This window comes from Helicoverpa armigera, chromosome 12, assembly GCF_030705265.1.
Source record: "Helicoverpa armigera isolate CAAS_96S chromosome 12, ASM3070526v1, whole genome shotgun sequence".
Taxonomy (NCBI): Eukaryota; Metazoa; Arthropoda; class Insecta; order Lepidoptera; family Noctuidae; genus Helicoverpa; species Helicoverpa armigera.
In genome coordinates, this window is record NC_087131.1 from 7099169 (window position 1) to 7116702 (window position 17534).

The 17534-nt window shown below is 35.7% G+C and overlaps 2 protein-coding genes across 2 annotated transcripts; one reads left to right on the top strand and one right to left on the bottom strand.

Moving 5' to 3' along the window:
• The first annotated feature begins 27 nt into the window (after positions 1-27).
• LOC110374798 (uncharacterized) lies at positions 28-3256 on the top strand. The gene is made up of 6 exons (XM_049839022.2): positions 28-724; positions 1177-1374; positions 1677-1888; positions 2253-2461; positions 2547-2797; positions 3106-3256. Exons 1-6 carry the CDS (start codon positions 492-494, stop codon positions 3224-3226), a joined length of 1224 nt encoding a protein of 407 aa, XP_049694979.2. The 5' UTR covers positions 28-491; the 3' UTR covers positions 3227-3256.
• Positions 3257-3480: 224 nt separating this feature from the next.
• LOC110374742 (homeobox protein B-H2) lies at positions 3481-8526 on the bottom strand. Its single transcript, XM_021332596.3, has 3 exons — positions 7843-8526; positions 7123-7236; positions 3481-4399 (listed from the first exon to the last, which is right to left on the bottom strand). Exons 1-3 carry the CDS (start codon positions 8333-8335, stop codon positions 4029-4031), a joined length of 978 nt encoding a protein of 325 aa, XP_021188271.3. The 5' UTR covers positions 8336-8526; the 3' UTR covers positions 3481-4028.
• Between the last annotated feature and the right edge of the window lie 9008 nt (positions 8527-17534).

Consider the following 17534-nt stretch of genomic DNA (forward strand, 5'->3'; position numbering starts at 1 on the left):
CTCACGTCAAACGTCTCCGATATGACATCCGAACATTTGTAATACAACAATGGATCTTTTACCCCCAAGGGGGTATTAAAGAGCCACGGGGGTCGGGTAGGGGTGCTTTATAATAGATTCTATACCTTTCATACCTACCTGCGAGGTATGGTTGAGACGTTTGCGATTAGGCACTGAATCTAATAATTTCTCGCACATCCAATCTTAACTTAGGTACCTAGCAGCTTAGGCACATACATAACATCGTGATAATGATAAAGCCTTACCAATTACCTTAATTTCTTTAGCTATGAACAGCCAACTTGTTTCAAGATCACATTTACTTACCGTTATAAACATTTATGATTATCTTAACTTCAACGCTTATCTGCGGACCATTTTCCGCTTTATAACTCGAATAATATTTTTGTCCAAGATACTCATGGTGTGGTGTGCCATTTGTTGTTCTACTGTAAGCCTAGAAGCACACGACATTTGATCATAGGTACAAAATGTACAAAATACTCACAGTTGTTTTCCAATATTTGATGATCGTGTCTTGTAAAATGTTTGAAAGTGAATTAAATGTGAATGATATACTTCGTTCTGATCTGATGCCAACGTTCTTTATGGTGGATGGTGAAACAGAAGATGTTCAAACAGTTAATAATACGCTTAGCAAACCTGTAGAGCAGTCAGTTAATGGATCTATTGATGCGGCACTGTCGACACTCGCTTTTCACAGGTACCTGACGATGTTTTTTTGTCTTTAATATGTTTATCACTAAAGCAGAATAGGTAAGGTGAACAACGTAACCACTATTGGGTGGTATTTGGAGATTTCTTAGAGAGACGAGGCGAGATAGGTAAGATTTAAGTAGTTGCTTATTCAATATATCAAAAAAAGAGAAAATAACTGTTTGTTACTCCTAATTACAAGACGAATCCAGCAATTAAGACACTGAACCTTACTCAAAATAATTATGGTGTTGAAAGTAAATATATTATTTGATAGAAGTGGTTTTCATTATCCTCGGGACCCGGGACCTACTTTAGTCGTTGTATGAGCTCAATCTATAAGACTAGGCAGATGACGTTACCGCTTAACCATATCGAATTAAGAACCTATATTTTATTCCTCTATTGGTCCTCTCACTACCTCTTTAATAGTAAGAAATTTTAATATATTGCTTACAGAAAAATGATGAACGAATTTCATTGTCGCAACTACATAGCCGATCAAATTTTGGATGAAATGGGAAAAAGTGTTCTGCAAAATAGGATCGGAAGGCCATTCACTGAAGTTAAAGATAACGTGCTTATGCGGAGACAAGATTTGAGGAATAATGTGATGTTTGACGTTGGCTCCGCTAACTACCAAGAGTGGCTGGCCAAGTAAGATTAACCACATTTCTTCAAACAGGGAAAATAGGTTCTTGCTTTACCAGTTTACTTTCTTTAAAGCCTTGAAACGTCGCTTTGCTGCACGAACGTTGGCTTTAATTAACTGCTTACTTTCGTTGCCGAAATTTGACAACTTCTCATTCGTAAATTACTTACAACGTGAAGTCTGTTTTGTAGCACGAATTCTGCATACTATTTACAGTACAGAGACTTAGATATACCTATGCAGATACAAACCATGATATTTACTATGTAGATATCATGCACTGTTTAAAGTACATATTTAATTATAGGGTGGCAGCACTTAACGATGTCCACAACGTAGCCAATATTGCCGCAAATACTGGCAACGGCAACGTTTCCCTAGCAGGGGCTTCAGCAGCCCCGTCGGCGCCTCAAGTACCAACGCTTCAAACAAGAGAAGGCTATGAAGTGTATGAGGGAGGCAAGGAGTTCACAGGCTATGGAGCTCCCGATGTACCACCGCCGGATCTTGCTAAGTATAGTAAGGGTAATGAAATGGAGACAAGTAACGCAACATATGAACTTTATACCAACTGCACAATACATTAGCGCTATTTTTGCACATAGACATTACACGTAGACATAAAAAGGATGAAGAAGAAAGCTGAATTATGGAATACAAAGAACTCTGTTGAACAGAATTTATATTGATAAATAGAAAGCCTTCTGGTAGTTCTCATTAGTTGGCACACTTTGTAAAGAAAGAAGAGTGAATCCCACTTAAAAAATTAGGGATCTCAATTGCAATACCTGTTTGATTTTAGAAATCGAAGCCTGTATTATCTCACTACCACTTTCTTCTACAATAAGTACTTGTCATGTGCTTATCAAATCAACATTTTCAGGTGGTGGTTACGAGTATTCCATGCCTCCTCCTCCACCGCCTCTATACCATCACCCGGCGGCAGTTCAACAAACCCACGTGGTTGAAGAATATGTAGAACATGACAGTCATAGTCTTGGTTTAGCTGATCTGTTCGACATATCGCTTACGGGGATCGCTTTCTTGTCTTTCGGCATGTTTATTCTGCAAGTACTCATGTGTATCACCATGGTGAGAGACATTCTGTATTCTGAAAGCTATATAAAGTTTAGGTATATGGAAGCTAATTTTATTCTCACTAAAATATTACTTTCAGAATCCACAGCAACCTCAAGTAATGCAAATGGTGGACAACGGCGGTGATACGGTCAACGTGGATGACGTATTTCGGGTTAAGCGGGAGACACACGAGAGCACTACCATTCCTTCAGTGAACAAGATGGCTCGTTACGCACTGTTGGCACTGCGGCCGCGCTCCACGCCTTGTCTGTACCGAGCCTTATGTGTGGGGAATAAGAAAGCTCGGGATCTACGTGATAGCAATTGGTACTGGTTACCAGTTTGGCAGTAAGTATTCGAACACTCGGCAACACGGCTGTTCGTTTTGTTGATCGCCTTAAAAAAAATAAGTAACCTAGAAGTGATGTTCTTTGAAAGAATAATTTCGTTCGTTACAACTATTTATTTACTACTTACTCTTTACGGTTTTTCCACAAAAACATACCTTAATCAACTTAAGATATTCAGAGCGTATGTCCTGTATATCCCTTATATGTCCCTGCTTATTTTCTGCGAAGTGATTAGGTATCCTGAAAATTTCTAGGAGTCTAAAAAAAGCTCTTTTTTGAATCGTTGCTATTTTTATTACTTCACAGTGCGGGAGTAGCATGGACCCGCGGTGGAGCACTAGGTGCCCTTCGAGCTGCGACCCTGGGACTTGGCGGAGCTGACTGCGATATCCACTATCCGAGAGCACATTGCACTACCAACTCCTAACAATACCTATGTTGTTTCTCGTTACGTGTTAATTTAAGTACAATGTTTTTTGTAATATTAGAATGTCTTTGACACTCCATAATTATTGACTGCATGCATACATTTCATTATGATACACGCGATTACCTACGTTGTAAAATATTAAAGTTAAGAAAATATTTGTTAAAGAAATTAAGGCAATAAAAGAAATGTATCTATCAGTATCTAATATTTTATTGCATGTAATATTGCTTATGTATTTGCTAAAATTATAACAATACATACATCTCAGTTTACATTATGAACATTACCTATTTTAACTTATTTATTACACGCTACAGATAATATCAATCTACATCATCTACTAACTTAAAATTACAAAAGAATATAATTAGGTTCCTACTTACCTAGTAGCATGTCTATTACTTACCTTTAAATTTCGTGTTGTGACGAAACCTTATGTTTATTACTACTTTAACGTTAAGACAACATAATCCTGCGCGTGTTATATTTGACACCTCCGATTTAGGACCAACGGTGACAAAAGTAGCAAGTTAAGTAATTATGTACAGTTCGCGAAGCAATCAAAATAGTTAACACGCTATTAAAACACTTGGAAACAGAACAAAACTGTTGCTGGAATTACTAAATAGGGGGCCGTTAAAATAATGTATGAGTAAACTAATTTGTAAGCGAAACATTTCAGTTTTACCAATGAGGCTACGATGGACTATCAAAAAAAATTACCAACGTAGCTTTGATGTCACCAGTATGCTGTCCTCGAATTAATATTTTTCGCCTTAATTCTATGTGCAGTGTTTCCCTAAGGTGGCGAAGACGGCAATGTTACCGGTGTAAAGACACAACTTAGAGGCGTGTACGCGTACGGATTCAACAGTGAGTAAGCCGGCGGGGCGTGGCCGAAAATCTGCCCCGGGAACAACCCTTGACGCTGCGCTATCTTCAAACGAGAAGTCAACTGCTTCTTCCACTTTGTCCTTCTGTTCTGAAACCACGTCTTTATCTGTACCTCAGTGAGACCTAAAGCTTTTGATAGTTCCATCCTCTTCGATACGCTTAGATACTTGTCGATTTTAAATTCGGCTTCCAATCGTTCTAGTTGTTTCGCGCTGTATGCTTGCCGCGGCTTTCTCTCTGGTCCCGCTCTACGTGGTCGTCTATTATTCTTGTCATCTACAAAAGAAAAATTGCATGTTAAGCTACTTAATTGTAATTCTGTGTTTTCTGTTTGTGCGAATAAAACTTGCACGTTCATAGTTTTGAGGTTTTGAAAGCATCTCCTTCATTTACAAAGTAGCTGCTCTCGCTAAAACAAATACGTAGTAAAGTTTTTTCGAACACTAATCGGAATTATGACAGGCTCTCGTTAAGTGGCTATAAACACAATCAGTCTGTTTGTGCAGCGACTGCGCAGTTTGACATCTCGCGTGTCAACACGGCATTGTGGTCGGTGATGTGCGATGGTCTTACTAACCGACTGCTAACTATTTACGTAAGCATTTTACGAGCATCCAGGTTTTTCAGTGCATTTCAAAATTTAGTATATGTTAAAGAATAAGAAATATGTTAAGTTACACTCAATGAAATATTTGTTCACTCAATGTAATGTTCCGTTTTTTACACATACGAAAATGAAATGTTAAGAAGTTCTTTTAAGTTACTCAATTTGTAAAAAAATCGACTAGACCATACACATTAAATACACACAATACTTTTTAATAAGAGTTTAATCAGGTTTTAATATTTAAACTCGTAACATTAATTAAAAATTAACTTAATTCAAACAATTAACATGAAAACTCCTTATAAAATCTAAAATTTGCACGCATCTACAATTAGAAAATTGTTGATCAACAGTTTGTACGGTGCAAGCTTCTCTAAAAATATTTCTATAAAACCTGTAAATAATGGCATATATCTGAGCTTGTAAAATATTCTTTTCTGTAAGTTTCTTAGGCCATAGTTGAAGAACAGAATTATTACAGGATTGCATAAATAAGAATTTACAGAAGATAACTCTTTCATAACCAATGCCGTTATAGCCTAGGTAAATGCCAAAGCTAGGTCGTGACTCGTGACCAACCTATTTGATAACTTATTAGAACCTATAATGTAATTTTCTGGAAATCTTGAATGGAGTATCATAAGATTCGTTCAGCTTTTCGCATTCTATTTAATTGTCCAAGGTCCAAAGTCATGTGCCCAAACACGAGCTTCCATTTCAGTATTTCATGAACAATTAACAACATTATTGACGGAGTCTATTTCTCAGTATGTAGTGCATAGGTGTGGTGTAAACTCAATTCCTGGATGGAGTTCGATCACAGCAGGGTCCGCGTTAAGGCGATGCATAAACACCAGAGCTTTGTTGGTAATTATCGTCGCGGCAGCTGTTTGCCGACACCTCGGTGCGAAGTCTCGACCACCGTCCGACGGCTGGCGACATTTCGTCGAATGTGCCCTCGTACTAATCGCGCGAACCATAACGCTATGTGTAACCAACTTGTTGGATGTTACAATTAGTTAGAACAGTCAACAAATCGTGTTAACACCAGTTTTTACAAGATACGCTAGCGTGTGTCACTGAATTTAAAATGTTCACAGATTCACATATGATTATCTACTTTATTGCCCATTTCCTGTCGTTAAGATCTTGCAAAAGTCTGCCCATTGTTGAATTGCGAAATACAAATAAATTATTTTTGAAAACTGATAATAGATCAATTTGCAGGTGCATCGAAATGATTTACACTCTTTGTATGAAAAGAAAATACAGTTTGCTCACGAATTTAGTATGCGGATGTGGACTATAAAAATAGCCTCAAAATAGGTAGCCATAACGTTTAAAAAAGCAGTGGGCTGTCGACAATCTTCTCGTTTGTTTCCAGCAGTCTGCATCAAATAAAGTGAAAGAATGTCAAATGTCAATGCAGTTGTGTCGCTTCGAGTTGACATAGAAAGTTTGAGTTCGGACCCCCGGGCTATTCCCGGACGTTACACACTCACACTAATTTTATAGCCACCGAAATTCCTTCACTGCTGGGCCAACAAATGTGACAAAACTGATGTTGAGTAAGTATACAGATTTACTGGAACGCTAACGTTCGGTATTTGACTTACGGTATTAATGATTCATCGTCATTGCTCATCAAAGATCATATTTAGATACGTGGCACACTTAACTCTTTCCCAATTAGAGATTTTAAGATGTAGCGGTATTGCCTTGGTTTACTTTGTGGGGAATTTAAATAATAAAAGTACTTTCATTATAATGTAATAAATAGGTCGTAGGCGGAAAATCGATATATCAATTATGGGCTTTGAGCAATGATAATAAAGAATAGAAAGGTAATTAAATAATATTACGTGTGAGGGATGATTGCGTGCGAATTAGGCGTGCGAAGCATCACACCGGGCGAAGTGCACGCTATTGTAACGCACGCATACGGCGGTATCGTAACACCAAAGTTATTTAATGTATTAAGTATTGGGGAGATGTAGTATGGTAACTGATCATTTTTACTGCTTTTAATAAGCTTTAAATAAAAGGAGCTTATTAAGAAGGAAACAAATGGGAAAGAACAGTAAGTAACCAACTTTAAAACGTTTTGTACCTATTTGTAACAAAATAGAAATTACTTGATTTTAATATTGGTTATGAAGTAAAAGTTATCATTATTCTTGGTCCAGCTTATTTTAAGCGCTTACCTTACATAGGTTAAGTAGGTATTTCTTTTTGTGCCCAATAACGAGGATAGATGTTTAATCCGATAATAGTCTGCCATTGTTAACCATACCGATGTACTTACTTATAAATAAGCATATTGTATAAAACTTATAAATAAGCAGTCTCAAAATATGATTTTAAATAAAAGTTATTTTAATAATATATTTACCGTAAAGGGCGGCGGAGGGTTGATGCGTGGCTAGCCAATGCGCATACGCATGACCAGCCAACAATCCCGCGTCGTTCAGCGCGTTCAGATCCGGACACGTTGACGTTGATGATACTGGTATAAGAATTTATATTTTACATACTTTCATGCTAAGAATCACAGAATGCTAAAATTATTTTATAGGAAAGTTAGTAAGCGGTACACCTAGCACTTTCTATAGAGTACTTACTTAGTTCTAAGTCCACAAAATAGATTGATCGTTAGTGAAAGAATAAATTAAATAGACTTCATATACTTTTTTATGTAATCATGTTCCAATTAGGCCTATTATAAAAAAATTAAAATGGTCTGCTAAGGAATTATCCTTCATTCTGTTCGTGGTTTTTCGAGTTTTCTTCGTAATCTATACCAATAGATACGTATTATAATTAAGTCTGTGAATTAAGGAGCTAGAGGAACTATTGAACCGATTTTGGTGAGTAAATATATTTTATTCGGGTACAAGGTATACCTGAGGGAAGGTTTCCTATACAATTAATTAACTTAGATATGTTATTCATATTTTAGATTATAATAACTAACGTTATTTTGTCCTACTTATTGGAACCCGGCGGACAGAGTTCATCAAAATTGGGCTACTTGTCGTACCAAGACGAAAGTGATGCTACCGTAGCGATCTTAGCCGTTCGTTCCCTTGATTAGTTAGTATAAAATTCTTACCATTATGTTCATCAGCAGTCTCCTCGATGTTGTCACCATCATCAGCGCGTAAGTCACTAACAAGTTTCGAACTATTGCTTTTATTATTCCCTAATATACTGTCTATAAGAAACGTTTTACTTTTACCGTGAATAACACTGTTCACTGACTCTTTCGAACTATTGTGAGAAGATTCACTACTATTGCACAGATTTCTAAGATTGTCCAAAGCATGAGTTGGGAATATTACGCGACTTGATTCCAAAAAACATCTTTTATCTGGATTTAATAGGGGACTTAAACCGTTTTTAATATTTTTAGTTTCAGTGTTCCGATGGCTTGATTGTTCACTGTTATCACAAATATCTATTGTTTCGTTTTCACTATCATATTCGGTTTCTGATTCACAATCGTAACTAGAGTCTCTCTCGGCACTACACAGTACACTATTATCTTCTCGTTTACATAAGTATTCGTTTTCACATGTGCTAGAAATATCATCTATCGTATCCATTTTGCTCGATAACTGTTAAATTATAACTTCATAATCGTAAATATTACGCCTATAATGTCACTTCACTAAACGTTGGCCGCGGAGATTAAACCCAAGACTAAATTCTTAGCTTCGAGTTTGCCGGAAACTGATAATTGCATCCGAAAATAGGTGGTGCCAAGAGATCGGCCGTGGTGGCTGTAGGTATGAACGAGATGAGATTCTCAAACGCTACTGGCTGGTCGCCGAATGGAGGGGATGGCGCCATCTTAAGTAGGTGGGGCTTCGATAACCGCCTGTGAAAATTCACACCTTTCTTTTATTTGATAACACGTTATGTCAGAGCTCTTTAGCTCACAAAGGATCTCTAAAAGCTTATGATGAGGTGAGGATCCAATTTCTACCGGTTATTGTTTGATTAATGTCGCAGATTTAAGTGATTTATTGTAAACGATCCGAGTTGCTTAATGCGCTGCTGGTGGGGGTAAACTAGTAGATTTCAAATATTGTTAGAGGTTTGAAAGATAGCTATTGTTTAAATGAATTTACGGTATTAATTGATATTTTGAGAAAATCTGTTTTAACAGACTGTAATTTTTTTTATATTATCAATTGTCAAAGTTGTCTTCACCTAGGTATAAATAAAAATATAAAATTATTATCTATGTGAAATAGTTATCTTTTGAGAAACGTGTCCTTTTTTAGGATTCAGTTATTCATTCCTCAACAATAACCTCGCGTACAACCTCTAGAGGCATTCGAAAATTAGATACCTATCTTGATTTTTTAGTTTCCATCACGAAGTTTCTTTGGTCGTTGTAGAAAAAGGAAAAAAAAGAATACCAGTTCAGTTCACATTTCGTTACCTAATCAATAAACTGCAACTACTTACCCATTTAAGTAATCATTATTGTCATCATAGCTCTATACCCTTAGCTTGTTTGGGGTAAGGCATCTTTCTACCTAAGTGTAGAAAATTTATCCAATTTGAGACCACCTTTTACATTCAGCGCTCCCTTTGCGCTTTCACGGGAAACATCTACCTAAACTGGAACCATACCCGGAGGAAAGTCTGCACATTTCCCTCACACGCAAAAGCTCTTACTACATTTCGCTTTCCACCGCTAGATGGCGCTGATGTTAGGCAAACTTACGTAGAGTAATGCTATCAATAGATAGCGTAACTTACCATTTTATTACGAGGGGCTTTCACAAGAGTGGTTTCACCGTCTCTTCGCTTTTAATATTGCTTATAAATGACGATAGATGTCGCTGTGGTACTTCTCTAGCTCAGATTGTCATCAGCGTATAAAAAGGCGGGAACCGAGATTCGTGCAGATAGAGTTTTATAAGGACTAACTTTTTTATTTGAATCCAGACTGCAAACACCGACAAACAAAGTTTTTTTATAGTTTTGTGTTGGTTTTGCTGCGCTCAAAACATTAGTTTTCTCATTACGTAGCTATTTAGAAATGTTCTGTGTATAATTTAAGTTAAATAAATATTCACGTTATATAACTGCATTTACAGTATTTACACTGAATCTCGTATGAATTATAACTTGAACTAAACTCAAAATATTTCATTACTAAAAACTGCGACTGCTACCGTTTCAATCCGTGAAAGGGTGAACGAGTGACGTCGGGAAGCGGAAAACTAGTCGTTAGCACAAATGTCGATATTAACCGGAATGCCACCAAGTTTTGCGTTTGTGTCGAATCTCTCTTTATAAAGTATTTGGACGGCTTTTGGAAGATGGCATGAGAATTTGTGGTTTGAAACAGCAAAACAAGAAGTTTGATTGAGTTGTGTTGTTGATTTTATTGTCATTAAATTCTTTGTTAATATTTATTTAGGTATACATGAGATTTTAAAAGTAAGTTTCCTCTAGGTTTCTAATAGACAATATAATTTTAAATCTTCAAAATTAGAGATAGTAAGTTCAACAACAATCTTTGCTACACCTCCGTAAAGAAAACAAAACACAAAACTATTACATAAACAAAAGCCAAACTACAATAGTAATGATGACGTCACAAACACGTAAACAGCTACATTACATGTTCTAAAACAGAGCAGTCACAGTGAATAAGGCTTTAGCGTTTGTCGAAGTATGGACAACACGACGGAAATGTCACGTTGGGATCCCTTGCGTTCCTCGTACGCTGGTCGTAACGCTACGGTCTCGGCTTGAAGGAATCTTGTCATGTATGTATATTGGTAGGTCCATATTATGTTGACGTTTTGTGTTCGTACCTCTACAAGGTTTTGCTGTACTTGCCTGTATCAAGTGATTCTATTCCTATTTATCCGACTGCCAAGGAGGATTATGTTTTTGAAATTTTGATTTAAATCCTATGACACATTAGAATCTGCCTTGGGTTAACTACTTACATAGTTTTAACTATTGTATCGAGAAAGATGTGATTTCTTTTAGTTTCTGATGTCGATTCTGATGCACTGATGTCGATAATACTTATATTACCTGTGTTAAAAATTCTTCGCATTGTCGGAAAGAGTCCTAGTTTAAACCCTCGGCGAACATAAGCATACTGTGTAAATATGGATAAAGTAACGTGAAGGCACCTAAGCACCTACTCAAAAGTGTAGCCTAAAGAAGATATTAGGTAGGCTCACTTTATAAGGGGTGAGAAACATGTCGTTAGCTATACAGAGTGTTTATGGCTGTGAAAAGATCATTTTGCAAGATATGCCATAAAACCAGTATTTTAATAAAAAAGAAACCAAATAGATTCCTGGTTCTTGTATGTTAATATAATTTTAGATACATATTTCATGTTTTTTTGTAAGTTAAACTATGTAGTTTATTGGAACCAATTCATGTACCTAAAACTAATTTAAAATGTACTATCACCAGTTTTGACTAAACGCCCTCACCCGCATAACAACAGTGCGCAATTTTTTTGCTTCAAATGTGAAGTGATCCATTCGTTATCATTTGTTCGCCGAAATACCAAAGAAACAACCTATATATATCAATGTGGTTTGTGTGAATGAATATGTGGGATCCGTTTTCACTTTCGTCACTGATAACATGTCAGGTAACGTTGCCTTTTAATAGGAAATGTGATACCGTTTGAGGTATATTTTTATTTATTTGTTAGCTTAGGGCTTTTCTAAGAAATTGTTCTCGTGAAAATTCTTTGAAGTCGTGAAGGACTTCAAGTTTAGAATTACTTTTCTGACCAAAATCTAGTCTTTGAAATCTTTTTAACAATGTATTTTTTGTACACTGTTAAATTCTGTGTACTAAACATTACGTTGAAAGTCCTTTAGCAATAGACTAAGACATAAACAGTAAGTCTATCTTTCAACTTTACTAGCTAGAGGTAGTTCGACAGTCCATATCATATATTTTTTTGAAAACAACGACAATATTCACCAAGTTCTTCCAAAGTTTTATACGTTCAATGTAAACTACGCAAACAACAGGGCGCTGTAAGTAACAAACATTTTTATACCACAGCGTTGTGACAAGGGTCGTATTGTCGCACTATTGGACATGTTCTGAATCAGAGTAGGTCTGCCCATTGAAATAACTTCACGTCAGAGATACTATTTGATGTGCCAGCTATTCAGCTATTAATAACTGTATTTTGTATTTGTAAGTTAGTAGATTTAGTTGTGTTTTGCACACAATGTACTTGAAGAGACTCATCGTTAGGTAGTGTGAATTTTAACTGATTTGTATATTTGTTTTAGAGTTTTGGATATCAGTTCCTGTGGTTACAGTGCTGGCCTATGTTACCATAAGTTACTTAGGCAGACATACGTGCAAAATCTAAGAATTTATTTAAACACATCAAGGGCCTGGATCTCAAAAAAAACTGAGAATAACTTAATATATAATCAGCCCCTGTCCATTTATTATTGCAAGACATGCACCAAAGTTACCAGAAATTCTACAGATTAGGGACTCGCTTGCAAACCCCTGGGGTCCCGAAATCCTTGAACTTGTACATACAATTCCAACAGTTACACGTGTTAGCAAGGTTTGCAATGTCTATTTACATATTTACTGTGTGCTATTTTTGGGGTTCAACCGGACAAGTTGAATCATTTATCGTTGTTTGTAAACTTTGACTGTATTTCGTATAGTATCGTGCCGTATCTGTGATAAACTAACAATGTCATGGTTTGTTGTTGCTTTTGTATTTTTTACACAAAACAAAGGCACATACAAGTAATTTTACAATAGACAAAAAGGTTATTCTTTTTAAATATGAATTAAAGTGTCAGTAACTAACAAAGCTTAATTAAAAAAAGAATGAGTTTCTCATTTGTTGAAATAAAAGTATTCCAAATTCAAAAAAGCATAGGTTTTCGATTTGACATAGATGCACAGCACAACAAAACAAAGTCGTTCACAATAAAAAGGTTCTATTCTTCGTAAAATCGACGATGCGTATACAATACAACATTTTTGATAGAACAAAGACAGCAAAAGATTCAGTTGAAACTCGGCAAAAGATACAGTTTCTTAGAAGAGTATCGACGTGAACATATTTGTCAACTAGCTTACTCTCAGTGAAAATTTGTCGTTTTATTTCCTAACATTTTTGAAATAAAATATGTTGGTATTCTTGTAGACGTGTAGACAGCAATGTAAGGATATATTGTGGTTTCTTTAGATAAATGTAGTACTTTTACTTCTTACGTTCTCACTTTACATAAGATGTGATCCTTTATTTATGAAGGGGTAATGTGTGCACTTGAAAAGCAAACAATTTCATTCATAACTATGAATAGACACTGTCAGTACTCAAAAAACTGTGGAAAAATAGTTTTTTGTAAAGGCATTTACTTTGATACGGATAATTCAAGAATTTCATTCAAATAATGGATACACAACAGACACTCAATAACCATAATTGTTAATTAATACACAGTAATTTCCGCAGATAAATAACATGTAACGCTTCTCTAAAATACAAACACGACGAAGACTGAAAGGCTCACAAAACCCGAGTTTTAAATACACATCCCAAGAGGATAATTGTGGGTCTCGCAAAGGAATCAAAATACTCCTTTAAATATGCGGTGTGCCGACATTACTTTGCACCTGCTACGTTTTTGGTTAACATTGTTTTGCGAGTCTTGTTCATTAATTTAAATTATTTGCTTTGTAAATAGAGTAAGCACGTAGGCACGATATGTTAATGAAATTGATGGTAAGTATGCTACGATCGAATTAAGACTTGGTAAGTATTGAGTAGACTTCGCAAACATGCAAACATATTTTATACTGTGCGTCCCCTTATAAAAACTGAAGTAAAAAAATATTCTTTAAGAAAATGCGGTTCTAAGGCTTTAATTTCCCGTAGCGTTCACTCAAAAATTGCACATCCATCATCTTCAATAGATCCTTCAGGTAAGTAAACCTTTTACCAACGCTGCTGAGCATAAATATAAATTCGCAATAAAATTGCACTTTCCAACGTGAAACACTACTGGAAGATTATAATCAGTTGAATGGGTAGCTCTTACGTGTCCATATATATTTTTAAACGTAAAGGGCTTTTATGGAAGTGAAAATCGAAATAGCGTAGAACATGAACTTGATATAATATGTGTGTGGCCTGTTTCTGCAGAGTGTCTAAACTGAACTCGTTACTACTGGTCTCAAGGGGGATGTTAGTGCTTTTACCGCTGGAGAGACAAAAGCTTGAGCGATGGAAGCGCCGCGTGATAGAGATGTATGTTACTCCGGCTGCAAATGTAGACTTTTTGTTTCTATTACGGACACTACGCTGGCCAGAGATTGAGAGAGCTCTTGCACTGTAAATACGGAAGTACATTTTGTACCACAAATGAATATTTGTCTAAATGAAGGCAGGGAAATCATTTTTCGCTTTCGGAAAACAGTTGGTATTCAAGCACAGTTCTCATTAGTCCTAGCATTGTAGATGAGAACTTCATCATTTAATTCAATTTTGTAAACTTATTTAAACGATAGAATGAGTCGTTTATGAAATTAAAATTGTAGTAAAAGGCACTTTAGTAGATAAATTACGCTTTTAATGTTGTGTAACAAGAAACAGAGTGCTATAAAGTGGCATCCAAGGACAATATCTACGTAATGACTCACCTTTTTTCCACAGAGCAGCGACAGTCGCACGTGCATGGGTGCTGATGTCAATTGACACAATTCTAACCCCCGTTAGGGCTAAAAGTAACATATTCAGTTAGGTATAAATAAACCGTTCACGGAGAATGATCAACAAGTGCCACATTACGGGGACATTTCGCTCGGCCGCCATTGTATTGTGTTCGCGACAATGTATGTAGATTGTGGAACTTGAATGCAGTAAACGTTTAGTTATTATCTGATTATTACGGTTCTGGAACTTCGATTATTATGGCGAACAGGTACGTTAATGCTTTCTTCAAGTAAATAGATTACCTAAAGACGAAGACCTAGTTTTATGTCTCAGTACTAAGTACATTCGTAATACACTGTCAAGTAGATTTGATTAATTTACGTCTGACGTACGGGTATTCATCCTTTACTACGTTTTATAGGTTTTGAACAAAACGTAAATAACTTGAACGGTACAAGTTACAAGCGACCGGATTTTGATGTTGCATGTAGAGATAAAAACAATAAATCTATTTGATTAATTCGGTATTTGTTCCTATATGCATGAGTAATAAAAGGTTGTATTTTCTAAAGCCAATTTAAATCAAAAAGCTATCAAAAACAATAGTTTTAAACCTCATTATTATAATGTTACCTGAAAGAGCTTTAAGCTTCAATGTACCCACACAAACTTGTTGAAAAGGCTTATTGTAATGAAAAGATAAAATTACAACAGTATTATTTGGAAAGGTACTTTGAAATTCCTTCATCCTTGTGTGCGTAAAGGTAATTAATTTACTGAGTTTAGAAGTAACGTATACGTATTTATACTTACGTGTAATCTGCCTAACCTAGATAATATGTTTCACGTAAACAGTATGATTAAAGTTACGAACAATGCTAATAAAAATCATTAAAGTACAGAACAAATGCTATTGCTGTTATGTACTTGGTTTATTTTACAAATAACATATACGACATGCATTAAACTGAAATCAGCCACAACACTAATCACGCAAGTCTTAAAACAACCAGCTACTCCAGGTAATAGCGTAACCATAAAATATTGTTTATTATGATAAATAGTTCTACATTTATCAGCTAAAAATAGTTCCGTCTGTATTGTGTGCTGTAAATATTTTGTTAGCAGAAAGTGCTGTGAAAATGTTTAACGTTGGGTAATTTTTCAGGTTAACACGTATTTTCTGGTTGCATCCCGCTCCCGCTACAAAATTCAGCTGCGGGAAAGGTGGATTCCCAATACAGCTGTCCCGAGGGAGGATGTCGCAAATATACCCGTCACGCAGGCTCACGACGTGAAATATTCCTTCAGTGTTTTATATGATGCTACCTTTTTATGCACGCCGCTGTCGGTTACGAATATTAGAAGTAAGGTTCTCCTTTCTATCGCTTTGCCGACCCGCAATATTGCTGGCGTCTTAATGAAAAAGGCCACGTTCAAGATAAAGATAAAAAAATTAAAAGAAATTCTATTTTCACTTTCTTTGAAATTTTCAACGGCGCGCGGTTCTTATACCGAATATCTCATTAATTATGTAAATCGTTGATGTTAATACACTGACTGACGTTATTAATGTAGGTGAGAGAAAATTGTATTATTCTTACCAAACTATTGTAGAGAATTATAAATGATGTTTTGATTATACTCTTTGCATTTTTTCTCCATTATTGTTGCTGTTACGAGCTGTATATTCAGTCTACGAGACATTTTTCAGTACATATTTATGCGCGACGCGTACATTCTTCCATGCTTCGACGAAAAGTACATTTTGTAACGTAAGGAAGAACTTTTGTTTACGGAAATTGAGTACACGTAACACCACACTCATCTATGTTTGTTTTATGTATATGTTACTTATGTGTTTTTAATTCCTTAAAATTCAAATCACAATTTATTTACATATTATGTATATGAATAAAAATTAGTTTCGTAAACAATGACACGTATTGATTTGTATAACTCTGAAACTCTAAAGATTCGATACTATACCTAACACATGATTTTGCAAACAGAAACATTTCATACCCACCCCTCATTCTTGATACTGACCGAATGTAAGCTCTAAATCAACAACACACCACCTATCATACTTACATCATTATGAAATACCGTAAATATTTACATTGAGAAGATATCAATACTTACATGTGTTTACTAGAACAGAAATCATGCAATTTTACGAGTGTCGGCACCATTATCCTAGTTTCTGGACTTCCAATACCTACTTGGAGGGTAAACAAACTATTTGTACGTGGCTAATGATCCGATTATCAGAATAGACGATTATAGTAACGTGCTCACTTCGTAACGTAGACAACCCTGTAGTTACTAAGTCGTTCGTGGAAAATATCTGTAATGCGCGTTCGGTAAGAGAATGACGATATATCAGTTTTATAAATAAGTTATTAAGACATTGAGGGTTGTTATGTGTTACCGGGAAGGTATTTACAGACTCTAGAAGAACTAAAATACTTATTTGTTCTATATCCTAGAAACTAGGAGTTATGTATCTATTTCGTTCGCTATTCAAACTCCTTACTGTGCCCTGCCTTTATCATAAAGCGTAATAAAAAAAACGCAATTACTTTTTATAATTCCGTTTTAATATTGTCATGCTTATGCGAGAAATCTTTTCTAAAAGCCGTACGATCTGAAGAAATTGGTTTATATTAAAGGCAAGGCAGGGTATCCTGTATCAAAGCTCACCTACATGGGAATCGGTCTCGAGGGAACGTTTCACCAAATTGACAATATGAGAACATTCCAATACGGGTTTCGGTTACTTTATCAATCTTAATTCAAAGTACTTTATATATCGGATGAAATATTAACTCAATGTTAACAAATGTGTTTGGTACCTACATTTATATATAAGAAATATAATATATTAGCTGTTCCCGCGGTTTCACCCACGTTCCGGGAGAACCCCTTTCCGAAACCGGGCAAAAACTATCACTAAGCCAAATCTCTGTGGCTCCCTAGAAGACTATCTTTGTACCAAATGTCATTTTTATGGTTTCAGTAGTGTTATCGAAAATACAGTTAATTTAGCATTTATAATATTAGTAAGGGTAGTGATAGCCGAGAAATTTTTTCTC

Bases quoted from the DNA above. Each gene is read 5' to 3' on its own strand.
- LOC110374742 (XM_021332596.3), bottom strand. From the start codon at position 8,335: ATGGATACGATAGATGATATTTCTAGCACATGTGAAAACGAATACTTA. The intron at 7,237-7,842 runs GTAAGAATTTTA...TTCTTATACCAG, and splicing joins GACTGCTGATGAACATAATG to TATCATCAACGTCAACGTGT. The intron at 4,400-7,122 runs GTAAATATATTA...TTTCTTTTGTAG, and splicing joins ACCCTCCGCCGCCCTTTACG to ATGACAAGAATAATAGACGA.
- LOC110374798 (XM_049839022.2), top strand. From the start codon at position 492: ATGTACAAAATACTCACAGTTGTTTTCCAATATTTGATGATCGTGTCT. The intron at 725-1,176 runs GTACCTGACGAT...TATTGCTTACAG, and splicing joins TCGACACTCGCTTTTCACAG to AAAAATGATGAACGAATTTC. The intron at 1,375-1,676 runs GTAAGATTAACC...ATTTAATTATAG, and splicing joins TACCAAGAGTGGCTGGCCAA to GGTGGCAGCACTTAACGATG.